Source organism: Chelmon rostratus, chromosome 20, assembly GCF_017976325.1.
Source record: "Chelmon rostratus isolate fCheRos1 chromosome 20, fCheRos1.pri, whole genome shotgun sequence".
Lineage (NCBI taxonomy): Eukaryota > Metazoa > Chordata > Actinopteri > Chaetodontiformes > Chaetodontidae > Chelmon > Chelmon rostratus.
In genome coordinates this window covers 20,760,204-20,783,246 of record NC_055677.1, presented here as the reverse complement: position 1 = coordinate 20,783,246, position 23,043 = coordinate 20,760,204, and the positions used below count along the sequence as shown (strand labels likewise).

At 44.8% G+C, this 23,043-nt stretch overlaps 1 protein-coding gene across 3 annotated transcripts in view; it reads left to right on the top strand.

Annotated features, from left to right (window-relative positions):
- Nucleotides 1–10,809, top strand: part of znf438 (zinc finger protein 438) — a 56,743-nt gene extending 45,934 nt beyond the window's left edge. For all 3 annotated transcript variants that reach the window (XM_041961902.1, XM_041961901.1, XM_041961900.1), the window contains 2 exons: nucleotides 5,267–7,060; nucleotides 7,271–10,809. In XM_041961902.1, the coding sequence (XP_041817836.1) occupies nucleotides 5,295–7,060; nucleotides 7,271–7,850 (2,346 nt within the window). In that variant the 5' untranslated portion in view covers nucleotides 5,267–5,294 and the 3' untranslated portion in view covers nucleotides 7,851–10,809. The remainder of the gene's footprint in view (nucleotides 1–5,266; nucleotides 7,061–7,270) is intronic.
- Nucleotides 10,810–23,043: the final 12,234 nt, after the last annotated feature.

Here is a 23,043-nt window from a genome sequence, read left to right as displayed (position 1 = left end):
AAAACATCCAGAGTCTCAGTTCAGCCTGTTCTCTAAGAGGAACCGTGGGCTAGCCGTGGGATTTCTATATTGATTCATCTGCATCCGCATGCAGGGCAGAGCAGTGGGATCCTAATTGAAATGGATTTCTCCCTTGCATTGATTGCTCAGGTGACAGTGGATGACATACGGTTGTGTGTTTGTGCGCATGGCATGAATACCATATGGTGCGGTAATGTTTTCTCTTGCAACACCTTTCGCTGTTTGTTGTCCAGTGAAAAGAGAAAAGAAGCAGCTGGATGCTACCAAATTGGCAAGTGTGTGTGTGTGTGTGTCTGTGTGTGTCTGTGTGTGTCTTCTCTCCCACTCCTTGGCCCTCTCATTCAGCGGAGCTCTGAGATGAAACAAGGACCTCTGCAAACACTGATTTCATTTTCCCCATGACTGCCTTCGCTCCAGACCCTAGCTCCCCAGCTCACACACACACACACACATACACACACCTTAGCCTGGAGAGCAAGATGAACAGTTAGCATGCATGCAGGAAGAAGCAATCGAGCACAGATAACGCTTGTGGTCACTCAGGAGAAAAAAAAAAACAAATGGAATGATCTAATGTCCTCTTGGACTGCAAGATTAATTGAATGTTCCTTTTAATGTGTTCTAACAATGGCCTGAAAAAGCGAGAGTGAAGTTTTAATTTTTTTTAAATACTTCTCTCATGCTCTCAGGTTCATGAATCCCACATGCTGTGTACATGTGTTTGTGTATGTATGTGTGTGTTTGTGTGTGTGTGTGAGAGAGAGAGAGAGAGGGAGGAGGTTGGTGAAAGATGGCCGCTGGACATGGCTTCTCACAGCCGGCTGGCCCCGACCCCCCATGATCTGCCCTCTTATCTAGCCCAGATCCTGGCCTTTCATCTGGGCTAAAACCTGGGGGAGCTTGGCCTCTGCTGGGTTTTTATCCCTCCCTCCCTTACACACACACATACAAAAACACACACACGCACACAGACACACACTTCATTCCAGACCCCCTCCATCTCCAGGCACTATCTGTGAGTCCCAGATGAGCATTGCTCTCACCTACAAGGGAGATAACAAACCTCACACTACTCTGCTCTCTGCTCTGCTTTCCTCAAAACACTTCAGATTTGATATTTTAAAACTCACCACAAGAGAAGAAGAAGCTACCTCTCTTTCCCCATTGTATACTATCAACAAACACTGTCCACACACTGGCAGTTTCACATATGAATGTTTTTCAGTAGCTTAACTTTTTTTGAAAACCCGCCATGTTGTCTTATGTTTGGATCCTGCACACAGTCTGGGTGGACCGGGAGTAAAATGCTGTACTCCGCAGTTTAAACAGTAGCTGGCCAAAAGTGAGACAAAACGGAACCAGCGAATGCATCAGGGAAGCTACCAAAACATAGCACTCTCCTTGTTTTGACATTTCACAGAGCAGTGCTTTAACCTCTCTCTAAATTGCATTACTGGCTAACAATAGGCAGGTTGTTTTGGCTGGCTAGTCGATCGGTCTTGGCTCGACCACCTCTACATGTGACCCAGGTCCAGGTTTGAGGGTGCGAGCTGAAGTTCGTGTGCGTGTAGCTTGTGCAGTCCACGTTGTACCACTTCATTCCATTCCAGGTGGATGCCCGGCCCGTCCCCACACTGCCCTCCTGCTCAACCCTGACCTGTTTCCAGCATAAACAACAGATCCTCACCTCTCACCCTTCTTGCTCTACCTGATAATCTGTCTCTGTGGATCACCCCCACCCTTTTTTCTTCTCTTTCTCCCTCAGTCTCTCAGATTGTCTCCAGAAACCAGGTTTTTGTGTCACCCTAACCCTGACCTCTGACTCCAGTCAGATTAGAACGGTTGGCGTTTCAAATCCAGCAGCAGATTGAGTAGCGTCTGTGACCTCCCTGTACATTTCTCCCCTTGCTCTGCTGTGTAATGCCCCTTAGAAGAGTGACAAGGCCAGTCAGATCTGATGAATAATTAGGAAGACACAGGTTTGCAGTTGTGGGCATTTTCATGCACTTAGATTAATAGGCTAATGTAAGTGCCCTCAGCCATGTAGGCCAGTTTTGTAGTTGCAGTAGGTGTTGTCGTTGCAGTATTCAAGCCTTGCTTGTTTAATTTTGATTTAGATGTACTTCTTGCCCACTAGTCTAAACACAGTACTCTATAATTTAAAAGCAAAAACATATTTTAGAAATGTTTGCAAATTCATTAAAAATCAAAACACGACATCTCCCATTGATATACTGTGTATATGTGTATGTAGTCTCTTTGCTATGGCACTTTGAGATGTGCACCTTTTCTTTTATCATCTTTGCTTCATGTCTTCATAGTGTAGAATTTGATTGGACGTGATTTGGTAAGGGACACACTTGTGGCTCACAATGCACAGGACCAAACACCATGAAGTCCAAGGAACTCCCCATAGACCTGTGCAATCACATTGTGCTGAGGCGTGGGTATAAAACCAATTCTAAGAAGGACAGGTCAAGCTGAATGACACTTTGTACACTTGGTACATAAACAAGTGAATAAACCCTTCCCTTCTCTTCTCTTTTCATCCTTCCTACTCTCTTGTCTGCCTTTCTTCTCTACCTTTTCCCACGTGGAGAGAGTTGTTAACATGCTGATTATGCAGATGGAAGACCACACTGAGACAACTATCCCATCTCACATACCGTAGAGAGGAGTAATGGAGAGACAGGATTGAAGGAGGATGGGAATGGGTGGCCTTGAGTGTTTTTTCAAATGGTGAAATTTGTCAGCCTATACCAGTAAAAGAGACTTTGCCATTACCTCTATATAATAAATAAATAGGTATGGCTTTAAGCTGTATCATCATCATGCTCATGGACCCACCATCAAACCACTCATCTCCCAGGCTGGTCATTCCCTGGAGCTGACAGCAAAACACCACCCGACAACAGGAGCCGCTCCGAAGTTGACAAAGAATAACTTTTTATCTATTATACGCAAGAGGGATCAATTGGGTTTATTTTCATTTTCCAACTTTTGTATTGAGTTTCAAACTGAGGATTTTTGTTTGCTCCTTTGGAAGAGGAGTTTTTTGTTGAGATAAGGACTCATTCATTGGTAGTTGACTGACTGCCTCCTTGGTGAAGCTGTGAGAACATTTTAACAGTATCGTTATGGATTTTGCATGTTTTTAGGAGTCTGTTCACACTTATATGAGCCAATAAAAATAACATACATTTTGTAAGAAAGAGAAGATATTAAACAGTAATAAGACAATTAGGACTAGATGCAATTAATTTTGTTTTATTTGAAAGTCTAACCCCGACTGTGTCTCCTCAGAAAAGTTCTTGCTTTTGGACAAATGTAGTTGTGGACCCCTGGTGTACATGATCAGACATTATATGTTGCAACAAGTTTGCATTTGAATGAGCAAAACTGTCCGGATTATCTCAGGATGATGGTGATGAATTCATTGTGGTCTTTGTGTCGAATATCAAATACACTGATTTGCTCCAAAGTTCACGTCTCAAAGACATGAAGTTCAGACATGATATTCCCCTATAATGACTGTGCTGCTCCAGAGTCATTCCTACTTTTCCAGGTGGAATGACACGAACAGATATAGTAAAGCTGAACTTGTTTTTGCGCTGAGTTACTTGGTGTCAGGTGATGTCTGCTGAATCATCTGTGACAAAAGGATTATAGGCCTAGTGGCTGCTTCTCCAGCTGTTGATACACACCTTTTTTTCTCCCTCATGTCAAACTGTAAACTTTCACATGGTAGACTCGCCAAGCATAGCTTCTGTCCCATTCTCCCACTTTCTATAGCCACATAAAGTGCCCAGAGGAACACACATCCCACGGTTTTATTCCACTCGGTGTTCAGCCAAAGTCACAGTCAAACTGGAGTCAACTATCCACACAGAGAAGGAATATCTCCAGTTTTATGGAGTCGTAATGCGGTAGGGGTACTGTATAAATAATCTCTCCGCACAGAAACACTTCCAGCTGTTAAACAATATGCCCTTTGCAGTTTTTCTTTTTCTTCTCTTTCTTTTTGAATATATAAAGCTTCTTGCCCAGACTGCTTTGAAAATGAATACTGGGGGGGGTGTATTGAGAAATTATGTTGTTGAATATTTGCCTTTTGTGACACCAGATTGTTGCACTTTACGCTGATTAGTATTACAGAGTGGAGTTGGAACTGTACCTGTATGAGAAGCTGCTTTTGAAAGTCAGGTCATAATGTGAAATTCAAACTTCAGAGTCTGTTTACAATTAGGCCCTTTGAAGCATTCCACTGTAATCTCTCCCTCCTTTTGATATAAAGATACAGTATTGATATAAATGAAGGGAATTTTGCCTTTGTTTTTAAAGCCATACCTGTGGCTTTTGATTGATGGATGGAAACTGTCTGGTAGATTTAGATAATATAGACTTGTTTAAAACCTCACTCTGAGGTTGCAGTTTCCCCATAAACTTCAGCAGTATTTTGTATCAACACAGTCAGAATGGTGATCCACAGACTGGAACAGCCTTATCCCCATTGGATAACCATGAAACGTTGTTTGTGAACAAGGGATGATAAAGTAAATCCAGGGCTTTTTTCAGGGGCATCCTCTTTGCCTTCGGCCAGGTTGCAGTGTTGGTCAGTGGAGGGGGAGCTGAGAGGGGAGTCCCTCTTCATCTGGTAAAGATCCTGCCGTTGGGCAGCTTTCACGCTCTACTGGCTGATCCTTCCAGGAAGTGGGTTGAGGTGGGGGTGTGTGTCGGGGGGTGGTATAAGGAACCCCCCCGCGGAGCCCCAGCATGTACCGTGGCTGCACACTGAGCCCAAATCAAAGGGGGCAGTCTGTCCTTAGCCTGGGGGAGAGTGAGTCTGCTGTGTGTGACCAGAGAGACATGGGTAACAGGACAGCTTGTCACACTTGTGCAGATGCCTGTGTTTTTGATGGTGTATGTTTGCTTCTCTCCTGCTTGGGTTGCACAGTTATGGCACCACAAAAAAAGGCCTTGTGTAGTGAGGTCACATTTATACTTATCATCTTGGCAGCTTTCATAAGAGACCACAGGAAGTATTGTAGCCATCTGAATTATTCCTATTTAGTATGTTTGATTAGGGATTTAAGACTGCAGTCATGCGTGGTGTTGCATTTTCAGGAGTTATTGTTGATGTGGAAACTTGAGGTTGGAGGGGTGAAAGGGCAGGTTCAGGCTATAAAGGCATAGTGGGTCTCACTGCATAACTAATCAAACTGTTTGTTTTGTGATTCTGTTTCAGTTGGTAGCCAGTAAGTCCAGCCCTTCAGATGAAGAGCCTTCAGTTCCGGAGCATCGCCCCTAAGGCCCCAGCTGTGGTGCCCTCCCCCTCCCCTGCGGTCCTGTCCTGCCAACCTCCCTCTGCCCTCCCTGAGGCTACCCCCGCCTCCAGCCCCAAGTCCATTATTGTGCCCACCCAAAACTATGCACTGATGCAAATAGCTGGTCAGGATGGCACTTTCTCTCTGGTGGCACTGCCCCCTTCTGTCTCCTCTCAGACACCACAGCAACAACAGCAACAAACCCAGTCAATTCCAAAGAACCTCAAGTTGCCCATTCCCAGATACCAGCCAGTGAGGAGCAAGGGAACGACAGATAAGGTCAAATCACCACCACTAGCTGCCAGGGCAAAAACAGTCTCCAAGGTTGCTGTGACAGCAAAGACCAAGTCAGTGGCATGTGGGACATCAACAGTGATGAACAAAAAACAACAGGAGTCCAAGCACACAAAGGAAGCCCTAGTGCCCAAAGAGGAGCCTTCCGAGCAGGTAATTCTGATTGACCCAGCCTCCTCTGATATCTCTGTCACTGCTCTACTCCCAGACAACGCTGTTCTGTACCCAGGATCTCAGTTAGAGCGAACACCAGATGGCTCTGAACGACCTGCTACAACTGGCCTTGTTCAGAACCTCCAGTACCCCCCTGCTGCTATCAAAAGCTCCCCAGGCAAATCTCCGGACGAAAGTAAGACTACAGTGAGGCTGTGCCAATCTAAGCCTGCTGCAGCCCAACCTCAGAGCAGTATCACTGTCCTGTCCCCAGCCATCTTCAGCAAAGCAGTCCAGATTATCCCCTCCCCACCTAAGGGTAAACTGCCCATCCCGCCCTACTCTAAAATCAAAAGCACCCTCATCCCAGCCACCAAGCTCAGCAATTTGTCCCCAGAAAAGAAGGCTTTCTCTTGCCAGCCAGGACTCACCAGCTGCTTAGATTCTTCATCCAAAACCCTTGAGACAACTGAATCATTGGGTCACAACCAGGTTCCAAACTCCACTCTACAGCCCCAGGCCAAGACCACACTCATGCCTGTGTTGGGAACCCTGCAGAAACCACCTGGCAAGAAGAGGGGGAGGAAGAGAAAAACAATGGAAGACATCTTGGCATTTGAGGCCAGAAAGAAGAGGTCCTTGTCTTTTTTCCGTAGAAGGGTCCCTGAGAAACAGCCAGCAGGTGTTCCAGGCTCCAAACAAAAGGAAGTTGACATTTCAAAGAAGTACCGCAGCATCCGACCCAAACCCATGTTGGTTATGGAGTCAGTGCCTCAACTGGTTAGTTTGCCGGCCATTACCCCAGACGGTCAAGAACAGGAGCTTGTACTTGGTCATCAGGTTCCCACCACTACCACAACCAAGGCCCTGGACTGTCCTCCCCAACCAGCCCCAGTAACCCTGCACCTGAGAGGTGCTTCCCATCCTAGAGTGTTCATAGGCAGCCGTCCGCTCCACCGTTGCCCCACCTGCAGCCGCTGTTTCCAATTCAAGCATCACCTCCAGAGCCACATGAACAGTCATACCAACAGTCGGCCCTACGTCTGCCCAGTCTGCCGCAAAGCGTACGCTCACTCTGGCAGCCTGAGTACCCACATGAAGCTTCACCACTCTGAGGTACGCCCTCGTCGGTCTCTAGGCTGTGAGTTCTGCAAGAAGGCCTTTGGATATGTGGGCGTTTACTTCAGTCATCTGAGAGAGGTCCACAAAGTGGTGCTGACCGTGGAGCCGTCCATCAGCCATCATGAGGACAATGTGTCTGTAGAGGGGTGAGATTATTACTGATTGAGACAACTCATGAACACATCTCCAACTAGTTCATCGTTACCATACTCTTGTTGCAGGTTTTTTGCTCACATGTCACCATACAGTATAGATTTGTTGGTTTAAGGATATTGATCAATTTTCTGACTAGGTAACTTTTTCCAAACAGTTAAAACAAAGTTATAAATAAGTTTCTTTTTTTTTTTCCTCACCAGGGCCAATTCCCCAGATGAGCAGGATCGTGAAGACCCCGTGGAGCTGCAGATTAAGTGCGGTCGCTGCCAGGCCATCACTCCAACCTTTGCAGACATGAAGATGCACTTGCTGTACGTGCATGGGGAGGAGGTCCACGTACGACTTCATGATGGCCAAACCCCACGAGGTGGCCGCGAGGCTGAGAATGAACTGGTAAAACACGCTGCCCACTACTGGTGGCAGCTCAATGAGAAGCGTAATCTGGTCAAGTGTGGTAGCTGTGATGAGGAGTTCCTCTCCTTCTCCAAGCTCAAGAGGCACATCATGTCTCAGCACCGTGAAAGGGAGGGGGAGGACCTCTCGTCACCAGATAGCAGTGGAGGCCTTGGGGTTCTCGCAGCAGGTGCAGCCTTTAACTGTGTGCTTTGCAGCGAGGTGTTGGACAGTAAAGAGAGAGTTATGGAGCACTGGAGGAGTCGCCACCACTGTGAGCAGCCCAACCTGTTGTGGGATGCCCTGAGCTCGTACTCTGGCCAGGAAGAGGGTGAGGCGGATGAGGATTTGGACACACCTGCCCCAAGCCCACACTATCCAGCCTAGCCCTTGGATGGGCGTGGAGCCCTTTGCTGTGGCTCCTCCTCATACGCACTCAGTCCTAACAATCAGCAGCACAGGGATGGAGAGTTTCTCTTATGTCTTCTAGCACTAGTTTCATCTTTCACCAGTTGAATTATTTCACGTGGTCCAAAAGAAAAAAAAGGGGAGAAAGAACAACAAGCCAATGGTGAAAATTGATCTTTGTGTTACAATTCATAAGGTATATCCTCTCTTGGTCAGAGAATCCAGTTTTATAGAAAATATTATTTTTCATGTTATTTTCATTGCACTGTTCTGTTTTTGGACTTTATTTTGTTTGGAGGTGTGTATTTAATATCCTGTTGGATTTTTTTTCTACATCTTATTTAAATGTTATTAAAAGGGTAATTTTTAACCTAGCTGACACAGTAAAACTGTTAAAAGGTCATTTCACCCAAACACTTCTCCCTCTTGTGATATCTAGCCATGCAGATAATTTGGTTTTCTGTGCTCAGTTTTTTAAGATATCTGCGCTGAGATTTCTGCCCCCACCCCAAAGAAAAATTACATTTTTAAAGTTTGACAACATCTGTTATTCTGTGGATTATCCAGGGAACAGGTAACAAGGGAGAGAGTGAAAAAACAAATGGCCACCGCCAGATTTCAACCCGGAAACATTGCAGTTCATGGTCAGTGTCTTGATCCCTATGTGGGGGTGGGTGGTATACTGGATTTCATCACAGTCACCAGTGTCAAGTTCAGTCATGACACTGATTTTGCAATATGGTCATTATGTGATTAGGTGTTTAGCATATTAAATATGATGCTCTTGACTGTGGCTGTGATAACATGCAGGTAGAGGGTAACACATGTAGAGCTGCAGTACATTCAGTCAGTATTTTCCTCGCTTTAACAGCGACTCTTATAACATGAAGATGTGGAAGGCAACATTACAAGCAACCACGCCAGTTTCCCTGTCGTTGGCACAACAACGGGAAAACTCTCATGCTGTGTCTTATGTGCACACTCCTCATTTTACTTCACACTACTTTGGGGGCCAATACGAAGTAAGATTCACTTCAGAAACTTAATTTGCTGGTTAGCCTGTTGAATTTGACAGTAGCACGTTTTGCGGCTAATGTGGCCAGTAGCATCTATTGTAGTGAACTGAGGAAGAATAGGTGTACCTTATAAGTAACACAGTGATATAATACTGTCACTGTAAAAACAAAAAAACATAGTGTGGTGTTAATTTTAGGTCACATTACCTACGCTGACTACTAAGCCGCAGAAGCTCTACAACTTTTTTCCTGAAAGACAAATACCATTGACCTGCATTTTATTTACAGTACACTCCTCTACTTTAATATTGTGAGCAACACAAGCAAAATTCCATTCAGTTGCTTTTCATAGTGGTGAAGGTGGAAATTTCAACAATGACATCTTGACTGAAACTACCAAATCTGCACAGCTATATATTACTATTTACCATAGGAGAGTGAGGAAATACGTTTTTCAATTTGGGTGGACTGACCCCTTCAAATACCGAGAAATGTAAATCTCATAACAAGGGCACACTGTCTACTATCACACTGGCTGACAATTAATCTGCTGGCCTTGAATTATTACAGGTCACAAGAAATCAGTGAACACAAATATGTGATGTAATACTGCTTCTCTAATGGAAAATCAATATTTTCAGATTTTCATGACTTGAACTTTGACAGTCTGATTAAGGGCAGTATTAGGGTCCTCTGTGAAACCTGGACCCATGAAGGAACACTTTCCTAACCAGCACCCAAGTGACATCCTTGTGGCCTTCTGAGAAAATCGGTGTTCATGCGTAATGTGGCTTATCGTCAGTGTGGTCCTCTGTAGGCCAAGTTCTATCTCCTTGACTTGTTGATTAATGCCTATATGTGTATTCTGTGATATGCCAAGGGTCTTTTCACACTAGTGATTGTAGAAGTGAGTTTTGCATTGAAGCATTTTAACCACTGACAGAATACCTTTTGTTGACTTAGTAAATACGCAAAGGAAACCATCGAATTGCCTACCTGTTGTTGCCAGCTCATGTATGCACCTGTGGAATTGTGTGCACCCAGACTCTATTATTAGAGTTAATATAAACTGTTGTCAAGTCCAGAAAAATATGCTATTTTATACTCTAGATTAATACAGAGGTCTTTTAGTATTTACGCTCGTTGTTGGTCCTCGTGGAACCAGCACTGAGACATTTGTTTTGTTTGCTTCTAATTTGGGCGATGCCTAATGTCTTGTTTCTTGATGGGGAGGCTACATGGCAGGTAGCTCCGCTAACATATGTCTGTGGTTATCTTTCATATGGAGAAAAAAAAACATCACAGGGTCAAGTGAATGTACCTGAATGTTTTAAAAACCCTACCAAAAGTATATGTATGCTATATAGACTAATTCTATAGATAGAATATATAGATATATTGAGAAAAAATATATATATATTTACATAGAGTAACTAGTGAATCAGCTGCTTTGTTCTGTCACAGTGGAGGAAGGAAACAAGATGAATACATCATTGCCAAAACTGGCAAACAAACCAACTAACAAAAGCCATGTAGAGCTGTCCTTAAGTTTCTGACACAAAATGTAGGACTTTGAATGAAGGGCAAAGCACTGATGTGTATGTGTCGCACTGAGTGGGTAAACTTTACAGGACGACAGTTCATTGAATGCCATGTTCAGGTGTTCATCAGTGAACTGTCCTTTGTTTTCAAGCCCTCAACACAAACCAGGAAGTGACAGAATTAAGGGTCAGACTCTTCTTTCCTCAGTTCAATGAGAAACATACATGACCGTCAGCACAAGTCAGAAAGTGAAAAAACCCACATTTGGTGATATAATGTGTTTGGCTCACTTAATATGTTAACTGTGTCCAAAAAAAAAAAAACAAAAAAATACTTAAACTGTTTGTGCTTGTGACTGTTTGTGTACCTGAAGAACCTGATGTTTATGACAATAAAGATATGCTTTGTTGAGGACTTTGTGAGTGAGGTGCTTTCTTACAACAGGGACACTCAAAAGTCTTAGGACGCCATCAAGCATATTTCCACAGCGTAATGGGTCCAGGAAAGGTGAATATTTAAGTTCAGGACTTCAGAACTGTGACACTTGAAATCAATTTCAAAATGAGCATATTTGATGTCCTGAAGTTTTACCACGGCCATTGTTTTCAGCACACTGGTCTTGTGCTTCCCGTTGGTAAAATAAAAGTAGATTTAAGCTCATTAGCTGCAGCTACAAGCCCCTGAAAGATGTCTGGTGAGGTGACTTGATGCTGGTGTGTCAGTCAGGTGGTGTGTATGTTTCCAGTCTGGATCCAGACCACAGTCTGGGAATGGCGTTTCTACCAGTATTTGGTCATGAAATTACGGTCAAATTAAAAGTTTGACGTGCTCATGGCGCTGACAAGGGAAAGCAGCAGGAAATCCTCACTTTTCAAACTAGGAACTAGAAAATGTTTCCTTGATAATAGATAGATAGATAGATAGATATACTTTATTTATCCCAAGGTGGGAAATTGCAGTGCAGCAGCAGCATTACACACAGTGAAATAAGTGAAAATAAGACTATAAAGAACAAACTATACATAATAAAAATATAAAAATAGCGAGCAGTGAAAAGGTTATATACATAACAAAATAATAAAATAGCCAAATAGTAAACAGTAGTAAAAAGTATTGCACAAAAGGAATATCAAATGCAAATGGCAGTGAAAATTAAGTGTACTGTGACTGTAAGAACAAACTATATATAATAAAATATCGAAATAGCGAGCAGTAAAAAATTATATACATAATAAAATATCGAAAGCAAACAGTAGTGGTAAAGGAATTATATAACGAATAACTGCCCATCAATCATTTCAGCCCTGGTAAAAAGCAGAAATACAGAATAAAGCCATCCTCATGCACATTTAATACCCTGCAGATGTGACCACTTCACCCACTGTAGCAAGAAACGACACGTTGAGTGACGGGTTGAGGCGGACAAGAAGGCACAGTCACTGTGTATTTATCACATGAGACTGAGAGAGAGTGAGATTAATTGATGTTTCACTCTGGAAAGGTGTGCAAGTGTGCAGCATGTGAGGGTCGAGCAAAGTGGGTTAGCCAAAAGGTTAGCCTTTCAAGAGCCTATATATGCCTTACCTCTGTGCTCCCCCCACCAACAGATCTCCCATCTGTCTGCCTCAGCATAATCAAACCAACAGATATGTGTACAAATGTTCCAACCTTTGGTTTTACTGCACTCTATGTTTTAAATAGACCACATATGATCCACTTTACAAAAACTGGCCTTAAAATGCAACATGATAGTTGGTTGGAGGCAGTTGTTGAAAGAGGAAGGTTTCCATGTTCTGAGAGGAGTGTTAAAACAATAGCTGTCTGTTTGTGATGGCTTCATATTTAATGAATGGGGATGACATTAGTATTGGTCTCCGTTTTTCCCTCTGCTTGTCTTGTTTCTGCTTTGCAAGATGCATTTAGAGTAAAAAGAAACACTAAACCACTCTTGTCAAATTCAACAACAAGAGGGACAAACATTTGAAAGGAGCATGTTAGAGAGCGCATTTTCTTTTAGCTGTTGATGTCAGAACCAAATGGTCTCTGCTCTGCTGCAGGCCCAGCCCTGGTAGTCATTGCCACGCCAGTGTGGAATGCAGGTCCACAGCTCTAATTGATCTGGAGGCACATGACCCTGTATCAGAGGTCAAAGGGCACTTCTGGTGTGATTTCTGCTGCTACTCAAACAGCCAAACAGAGAGAGAGCAACTCCCTGACACAAAACAACCTCAGCTACGTTTACGTCAGCTCCTCAACTTCTTCAAGCTCTTTATAAGGACTCAAAGGTTTCAAATGAGAGTGACTCAACTTCAGGTGGCTTTCAGCTCCGGTGGAACACAGATAGAGCCGCGACATCAGTACATATCGGGGCCCAATCTAGCGTCGCCATCGCACCACATCGCAGGCGCAGATAAAAAGGAAAGCGCTATACAGTGATGCATATTTCCCTTTAATCAGAGCTAACGTGTACCACAGCCGTCACACTGCACTCCTACCTCACTGTGGCTCTCAGGGGGCCAGGGGAGATCAAAGCCACCCCCCCGCTTGTACATGATCAGTGGGAAAGAAGGCGAACTGGGGGCTGTTCTCTTTCTTTCTCTCTCTTGTTCTTTATTTCTCTGGGTCTCTGAGCTGCACCCTCTTCAACACTGCCGTGGCCCTAGAAGTGTTGAGCTTGAGCAGGAAAAGTGAGGGACAGACAGCTGCGCTGCTTTTTTAAATCCCATTCCGAGAGAAATGTTGGACTTGTTGATCTATGCCAGATGAAATGTGCCTGCCGAGTGTGTGTACCCGTTTGGCTTTTGAACGTGCTGCCTCTCTTTCATTTGACCCTGATGCACAGACCTAGCAGGGAGGAAACAAGACCGCTAAACAACATGCAGGGAGACGTGGAATAACAAAACTGGCGTCACTGGAAGAATGCCGGGGGAGATTTATAGGACAGTAAAAATGTGACCCACACTGACCACAGATGTTCTCGAGAACAACTTAGGTGGGGTGTAATGTGAGTGCAACATGCAATCTCTGGGCCGACGGAAGCTCCACTCCCGCCTTCTCACGTCTCACTGTTGATGCTCTGTTGCCAGTCTGCCTTAATACGCTAACATCTGTGAAGCTGCTGTCGGCACGTGCAATATGCTGGTGATACGTGTGCACATTCATCAAAGTGATTCTATGGTTTCATCAAAGATTTATAAACCCTCCTGGATGTCGGGACTTAGATGTACAAATCGGTAATCCCACATCTATGAACTCTCCCTCCATCGCTCTCTCGATCTGGAGATGTGATCCGCCCTTCCCTTCCCTGCTGCCTCTCGGTCTCAGGTTTCAAAGCGTCCCGTCTCTCCTCACCCTCCCGGATTAGTCATCTAATGAGCAGCAGGGCTGATCAGGTGAATAATTGATGACGGGCGGCTGGAGAAAGGCATCGATCCGAGCAGGGCTGTGGCTCTAAATGGAGCAGGGAAGGAGACACCTCAGGAGGATAAGCAGGCGCAGGTACATCACTGCAACACCCTGCTGTATGGGCTGATTGGGATTCAGATTCAGTGCTTGTGTCAGTTTCATGAAGAGGGAAAGGATAAAGAGCCACTGCTGGAGGATGTGGGCCTCTGTATCTTTCCTTAAAAGCATGCATCAGTATCCCCAGATGACTGAACTTTGTTTCACCACATTATCTAACAATGTCAGTTAAGTGTTGATTTATGCTTGGATGCAATTTGGAGATAATCATCAAAGAGACCTAAGTCTGTCTGCATTCTTACCAGTGCATATGCACAGACAATCACTCTTATGTCATTATAATTTTGATGGCTCATCTTGAACTTGGGGGCATATGCATAAATGTATCCAATCAGATGTGATTTGGGGAGGCCAACCTATCCCACCCATCATGTAAAACTGCGACTGATGGTAGGTGATATGTGTTGGGATGTCAGATGGCAAAAACTTGTTGATATTTACAGAGAATGTGCTTGAGATGTCATTTATTAATTCCTCCCTCTTCCCTGTCTTCCTCCTGATTGGACAACGTAGGTGACGGATGTGCTGTACACCATATTACAGAGGCTGAAGACAGACTAAGTGCCGTTTCAAAAGTACCAGGCAGCAGGTCAGGTCAAACATTCACTAGTTGTCACAGAAATATCTTCCTTGACATTTCTGCTGGTTTATCTATTAATCTTACTTCTGTTTCTGTTGTCGCTCGTTCAGTCTGCTGCTGATGTTACTTTAGTCTCCCCGATATACACTGTGGTACCGTATAGCTTTTTTTAGTCCTCACTCTACCTGCCTGTCATGATTCCAAAGGTGCAGTCAATCTGAAGTCTAATAATACTGATAATGCTCAGAATGTCTTTGTGACCTAAAGAACATAAATATACACATCAGTGCTGCATGACCTGCTGTCAGTCCCTGGTATGATCCAGAATGTGATGGACGTGGGTCCATGAAGCGCTGCACACCTGTGAGTCTGTATAACGTATCATTTTTCCCTGACCAAATGAATCAAACTACATGTGTGGAAGCAGAGTGTTACTGAGAACTTTGATGCAAAGGTGTGCTGTAGAGTTAAATTTGAAGTATAATTTTCCTTGTGGAAATCATTTGGACAGTACTTGCTACCAACAATTTGTCATTATGTTGAAAGTCAGCGCATGTCAGTGACTGGCAGGGATGGTTGGACGGTAAACTGAGCCCCCTTAATACTCAAACTTCCATGTGAAGGAAGGATTTTGAACAACTCACTGGTTCACATCAACTACCTTAACCTAATACATGCTGAGTCTTTCTCTCCTGTTCTTTCCCAGTCTGGTTCCAATAGTCCCATGGTCTTCAGCATGAGAGACGACTGCACAGCTACCCAAGCCAAATCAAAAATATGCTTTTGATTTGTAGGAGACATTATTTCTACCAAAGGAACAAGTTTAGCCAACAGCTTCAACTTCATACATTCCAGCAAGTGCTTATATGGAACGATGGACAGCTCGAGGAGCACTGAGTATCTTCCTTGAGTCTATCCTGCATGTAAACACTGAGACTACGTTGACTTCAAGATAAGCTTTCTCTGTGTGTGAAATGTTGGGAAAAGTAGGCAGTTGAAGGGTTGACAAATGCATTTTATTTCAACATCCAACCCATCATGCACTTCATTCATTCCTGTACAGAAAGAGCAACAGATCAGATCTCTCAGTGTGTATGTGGGACACTTTATTCTGACAACATGGAGCTGATGGACAGCGCGTTGATGACATTGCTCCAAGTGATCCTGCCTCTCCTCTTCCATGTCGCTTTGGTGGGGAATCCGCTACGGGGTGCTGCTCATTGCCTTTTGCTCCAGATGGTCAAGAGCTCCCAGTGTTCAGCGGGGTAGGCGCCGTTCGCCCAGGGGGACTCCTGCCATCTGTTCTAGTCCTCCCCTCTCTTCTCATATAACTCCCAGAGCCTCCAACCGCTCAGCGTAAGGGCTCGGCTCTGCCAGGATGAAGGCCTGAATCTGCCCCGTCCCGTGTTTCTCCTTGAGTGACGAGTAAATAAAATCAAGCACAGCTCACCTTGAGATCGAAACATCGGCACAGGCGTACCAGGAGCTGATGAAAAGGTTGTCTGTATACTGTCACGATGGGCCTATTTTACCCCTATCTTGTCCTCATTCTTTGCTCTCACAGCAGCTTCTATTTCTGCTACCTGTGTGTGTGGTAGCATACTGTATGAGTGTGTGTGTGGGTGTCCGGCGGAATTCAAACGAGACGGAGAGCATCTTTCTGGAGTCATCTGAGCTCCAGGGAATGTGGCGAGATAAGCGGATGCTAATGCCGCTCCTCGCCTTTGGGGAATTACGTCTGCCTGAGCAGTAACCTACATTTACTGAGCAGTCTTACACATAAGGTTAATGAATCAGGCTTGCTGGAGGACGAATGGACCCTTCATATGAGTACACAGGCACAGATATAACAGTCATCAATACAATCATACCGCTCACACACGCACGCACAAACAAACAAGGTTTCTGTTTGCTGTAGTGCAAAAGCTAACAAGGTTAGCAAGTAAGCAGGCATCTGAATCTGTAATATATTTATTTAGTCTGGCTCCAGGGAGCCGTGGGCGTGGACTAATAAGAGGATGAGGGTTCTTCCGCACAGGATTGTGTGCGAGTGTGTGTGGGGAGAGAAAGAGAAAGAAAGGTTTTGATTTAAGAGCTGGAGCCTCATCCACCCATTGTTTCTTCTCACCCCCACCTGCAATTAAGACAAGAAAGAGACAAGTGGGGAAATTCTTGTCACTGGTTTGATAGGTTAATTAGCTCATGCATATGTAATGTCATATGCTGTTAACTACAGATTGACTGGATCGACGATGGCGGCCTGGATTCAGTGCGTTTTGTCCAAAGCCTGATGGAGGGGGGGTGTGTTGGATTACATGGTAAATGAGTTGAGTATGTATGTGTGTGTGTGTGTGTGTGTGTGTGTGTGTGTGTGTGAAACAGAGAGAGGGACATGCTCCACACCTCCACCTCCACCCCTGTCTCATCCCCTGTCCCTTCCCCCATAGCGGTGACTCTGGCTGGGATCCGCTCACCGTCTCCCCCCTGGGGAAGACCGCCATCCGACTCGGGTCGTCAGAATCAATTATACTCATCCCCTTTTCTCCTCGGCAGCGTTTACATGAGTCACATTTTTCAGACCCCGTCTAAAGCCCCCACTTTCCTTCCTTCATTCCCTTCTTACTTCACAACACACCTCCCCACCTTTCCCCACCACCCCGAGGCCCCCCTGTCACAGCCCAGGAATAATTCCTCTCCTTTTCCGACGTTTTCGGGAGGAAAACGGCACGAGGTGATAAATCTGTGGCGATGTACTGTAGAAAAAAATTAAATGGAGGAGAAGAGAAGGAAAGCCGGGAGGCTGAGCGCTGCTGCCTGTCTGCTCAGCGCAGCAGAAAAAAAGAACAGCCCATCCCAAAAGGATGAAGATGGAGGGATTGAAAAGAGGAGTGGTGGGGTGAAACGGGACAGTAAAAGGGGAGTTACTCACCTTGGGCTCTGAATGCATGATCTTGAAGGCAGCTGAGTTTGCTCGCAGGATATCAGACAGCTGGAAGCCTTCAACGCTCCTCCTGAGCCAGAGCTATAAAAACATCTTTCAACATAAATGCAAAGCAGGATCACCTTCGACCTGCAATGCTCAGCTGTTGAAATAAATGCTCAGGTATCACAGATCTTATTGAGAAGAAAACAATAGATCTATGACCTAGGGCTGATATGTGGGAGGGTTCGTGCCCATCAAGATAATCAATACCATGTTATTCGCTAGAGTACAGCCAAGGAGAGGTTCTGGAGCTCCCAGCATTTCTCATATTTATTGCCTGACTGATTTTAACAGCTCATACACCACGGGCAGGGGGAGGAGGGATTGGATACAGTACCAACTGTACCGGGCATCCACAGGCACCGCGAAAATACTTAGGAAGCAAACCTGGAGTGTTTACCTGCCCCGATGAGTAACTGAAAATACAAACAATGCAGGGTGTAATTGGCATTGATGCACTTTAAAAGCCCTCCTCCTCCCCTGCAAACACCTGCAGCCCATGAAGCCGGGCGGCCCCCTGGGAAATCACACATTAGCATTTAGCCGTTTCATCTGCTGCACTAATCAGAGCCAAACGTTTCAATAATACAACACAAGAGCAGTTACGCAACCCAAAGAAAGGGGTGAGAGGGAGAAAAAGAGCACTCAGTGAAAAGGTATTTCCAGAGGTTGCGAAGCATTTGGCGCCTGCGCTGAATGGTTGGATGGATCTGGGTGGGGTAGAGGGCGAGCCAGTGACCTCGACTGACCTCCCAATTGTTTTCCATATGACTACAGCGGGTTGAGATGTGTGAAATTCACCAACAAGCACAGCAGCTCCAAAAGTGACTTTGTTGCACGTTCTACCGGCAAGCTGCTGGCTCTGTGAGGCTGCACTCGAGCTGAACGTTAAGCGTGCTAACGTGCCCACAGTGGTGATGCTAACATACTGATGGTTACTGGGATAAACATCTTAGTTTACAACATGCTAACAATCAGTGCTAAACGTGAGGTCAGCTGAGGCCGATGGACTCAAGACTAGACTGACTAGACAAGACTAGACTGACATGGCTATCCACAGAGCCATGTCACCAGCAGGGCCAAAAAGAAAAGAAAAACTCATACTGGCTGTAAAGTTGAGGACACGTGTTTCTGTTCAAATCATACCTGAAATACACTCTGTGACTGTTCTTGCTCACACTAACTGGCAGGTTAGTTCAGCTCGCACCCACTCTGGAACCACCTACCTAACAATTCATCAACTTCATACAGTTCCCCCCGTTAGACGCCAACCTCTCCTGCAGTCTGTGCTCCCTTCCTGGAGCTTGGCAGGCCCTGATCAGCCTCTCTGGCCTGCAGCGAGCAGGAAATGGCCTATTGTTCTGAGATAATGTGAAATATAATGTTCCCCTGCACTCTTGGAAGCATTCTGCCCTGACAGCCTCATCGCTGTGGGCAACAGTAGGCGCCAAGTATATGAGCACCTGCCAAACAGAGACGTCCATCAGCGGCTTGGTGATGCTGGTTTACAGCAGAGAGAGGAGAGGGGAATCCCCTGAAGACTTGTGGGAAAACAAGCACCTCTCACACAGCCGTTTCACGAAAACTCACCTCCACCCACTCAATGCAACCTGGGAGATTTTCTATCATCTTTTGGAGCACATGTGAAAATACAACTCGGAGTGCATCTGAGGCGATGCAGAAAGTGAGGGCGCAACTGAAACGCTGAAGGAGAGCTTCCTCATTGTTCCCGCTGGAAAGAACCGGAGTCAAACACTTACATCACCGAAGCGCCTGAGCTCGACAGATTCATTCCCTTAAAATCAGTTCATCAATCCACATGATAAAAGCTGCGGCAGACAAGCCAACGAGAATCGCAGTTTGTGAATTCACACCCTCGCAGACACATGTAAGAAATTAGACCGTTTCCAAATGCGACCACACGAGCCGTGTTTCGGAGGGGCCTTGCAGCACATCTCAACAGGACGAGGCCCTGCATTTAGTCAGGAGTTGAAACTCTCATTGATCTTAACAGTCACTGCGGAGCCACACTCTCCCTGCTGTGGAAACAGTGAAGAAGTTTGTTTATTTGACTGAATCACCAGCCAAAAACTCATAAATATCCCTGGCAACAGCACAGATTAACAAAGCAGTTTGCAGAACAAGAACAGCGGAGAGAGAGAGAGAGACCTTCTACATTTTGTAATGGAAAAAGAGCAATATTTAAAGCTAAATGCCTGCAGGAATAGGTTTATGAACACGACAGGAGTAACTGCAATTTGTCACTCTCCCTTTTTCTGCTCCTCGTGAGTATAAAGTCAGTAAGGCTCATGCATTAGCAGGTTATTACTGTCATCTTACCCAAACTTACAACATTAGTTCCTCTGAAGGGTAATTATGGGCCTTATATTTCATGTCCTGATGGAATAATAAATGTATCCAAGAAACTTTATTTAGGTTTGCAGCTCAACAGCTGGCAGGAGCTAAAAGTTAAAAGGCCTTTGCTGTTACGCGAGGTGGCGTTTCACCTTTTTCCACACGGCCCATTCAGCTGTTGTCTGAGATAACGTGTTCTCAGAAACCTTGAAGAAATGCTCCTACAATTTAAACATTTTCAAACAGGATTCTCCATGAGGTGAAATATGTAGAGGGCGGCGTATTCAGGTAATAAAAGTGTGTAAATCTGTCAGATTAGTGACAAAAATGAGAGTGTGTGGGATTAAGGTAAAGCACGGATGTGGCTCCTTTTGCTTTATTACTCATCTTACATTCAAGGGATCTTTTTTGGAGGAGGTACGCACCTAAATGGATTAAAGTCACAATTCACTCCGCGTACAAAACAGACATTTAGGCATATATCCTCTTCACTGTGTCTTTGTGACTGTATGCTTTGATGTTCAACCAGCCGCCCACTGTGACTTTCTTACAGCTCCTGAATTGTCTGTTCAGCAGAGCTTTGGCTCAGACATTTGGAGGTGCATAACACTGCCATCTATTGTTCTTCATCTAAAGGCTTTTCGGTTGTGCCTCACAGTTGGAAGTGCATTGTTTTCAAAGATTAAAGGAGGCTGTCCACGAGGCTTCACAGCACAGGGTATAAGTTTAGGAGAAGTACTTTTATGTAACGCAGCATCTCACCTGGGCCTAAACTTTTTTCATACTTTTTCTTTTGGGTTGCAGGATTTTATCAATTATTGTCAGACTTTTTTACAACTACGTGCCTCCCAAATGTAACTTTTCTAGAAAAGCAGCTTTATTTTGAGCATACGTAATGATGCATTTTTTACGCACTGGGTTTAGAAAAAGGTAGAAATCACAATCTGCCACCTTCTAACGAGGCACCCTTTATAAAGTTGTTTTGTTGTTCATCCAGAAGGCTACTTCAATGGATCACTTCACCGCACAGCTTCTGGAAAAAGGTCGCTGAGCATCTCGACCAAAAGCCATTTCCAGTATTAACAACTATTCTATGGACAACATTTACGGCTGCAGGGTTGATATAGTATCATACAAACCTATGAGTCAGACATGTCATTAATGCTCCCTCCAGGCACGGCTGGTTAATTGTTATAATTGATGTATAAGGCATTAGTAGATGGTTTATCAGCCACCAATAAAGTCATAGTCAGAACTTATAAACCCTTAATAAAGGCTTAGACACTTCACATATTAGCAGTTATGGTGAAATGAAAAATACACCAATGCTTTCATAATGTTCACACCTCTTTTATCGTCACTCTTGCATCTCGAAACAGAACAATATCATCATTCTTACAACAATGGATGCAAAAAGGCCACTTGCCTGCATACAGGAGCGAGCGAAAGCGAAAACAGGCCTATAAACTTGTAAGCAGACATAAACTACAAAGCCTCGCCTGTCGTGGACCCTCTCTGCCTCACACGGTTAACTCGACTATAATTACTGCGCCATGCACCGGGCTATCTGAGATTACAGGAGTGAGTTACACCTGATGCCAAGGGAAACTACTCCATACTTTAAATATTTAATCAGCCCCTTCACCGTGAAGCAAATGAGGCGAAGCGAAAGTTGCCGAGTGGCTGAGGAGAGCTGGGAGGGAGGGGGCTGCCATGGCCGCATTTTGCGAGCACACACACAAATGTGCCCTCACACACACACGTGGACACATATGCACACACAACAGGGAGTTAAGTATGTCATTACCTTGTGATTTTGTGCTGATAGATCCTTTGCCGGTCTCTCATTTCAGGGGAACCTGAGAACCTCTGTGAGTATGTACAGTATGTGTGTGTCGTAGGTGTGTAAGTGAGTGTGTGAGTGTGTGAGTGTGGAGGGAAAGGGGTGAGGGTGGTCCGCACACCTGCCCAGGGTCAGGGCCGAGACTCCGTGAGGCCGAGCCACATCGAGCCGCCGGCCGTGAGGACACAAAGGAGAAATTCTTCTCCGCGCTAAGCCGGTTAGAGCTCAAACTGCTTCACTTGAGCAACACGGGAAGTGACACAATCAGGCGCTAAATCCTGCTTGCCTTGTATGTTCAAGTGACCATGAAATGAACCATCCGCAGAGGTATATTTAAGACGACACATGATATGGTCTGAGGTGCAGATCACAGAGAGGGCTTGTCTGAGAGGTGCAACCTGATTTCGGTAGTAAATATAAAGAGAGGGTGCACTGTTCACCTGCTCACCTTATTCACACAGACACCATGTTTGATTTATTTCACCTTCCTTGGAAGAGGCTGCTTCAGGCTCTTGGTACTAGAAAAATAAGTGCTGTAGTTAAAATTGATTGATTTGTACCTGGACAACAGCATCTTTGTGTGTTCCCTGGGAATGCTCACTTCTCTTGCAGTGTGTCACCAGCTGAAAGTACCAGGAAGTGAACCCTAAATCCCAGTGAACCCAGTCCCTGCTTAATTTGAGAGAAATTACATTAAATCTTTATTAATTGGATTTTTTGGCCACTAGGGGGCAGCACAACAAGCGCTAAACACGTCGACAAATCTCTGTCCAAAGCAGCTGCCGACCTTTTACATTACCCGTAGTCATGTGACCCATCGTTCATATGAAAATACTGATGTGTGCAGCATTAAGTCTGACGGTTTATTCAAATGTCATTAATTCAAACTGCACTTTCCAGGTGTATTTTTGCACAATTTAACCACAAAACTGGGTTCTGCCAGACCGTTCATCTGCACCAGGACTGTGGTTATGTTTGGGAAAAGATTATGGTCATGACAAATACACTGAAAAAGACTGTCATCATCATAATTCTAAGTTAATAAAAGGCCAAAATACAATGTTCTCATGGAGTTTCCCACCCTGATGAAATTAAAATATGTGAGCAAAGCAAATTGATGGTGAGAAGGCACCATGTGTAATGGATAAAAATGCAAGCAAGGTATTTACATCATGTATTTCCAAGTTTCACCCCAATTTCAGTAATAGAGAGGAAATAGCTACACAGTGCTCAGTCATGCCAGGGCCGTGCTGACATCACAGGCTGGAAGATGTGCCCGCATAATGATTTCATCACACGCTGACATCACCTCGCACCTCTGTCAGCCGAGA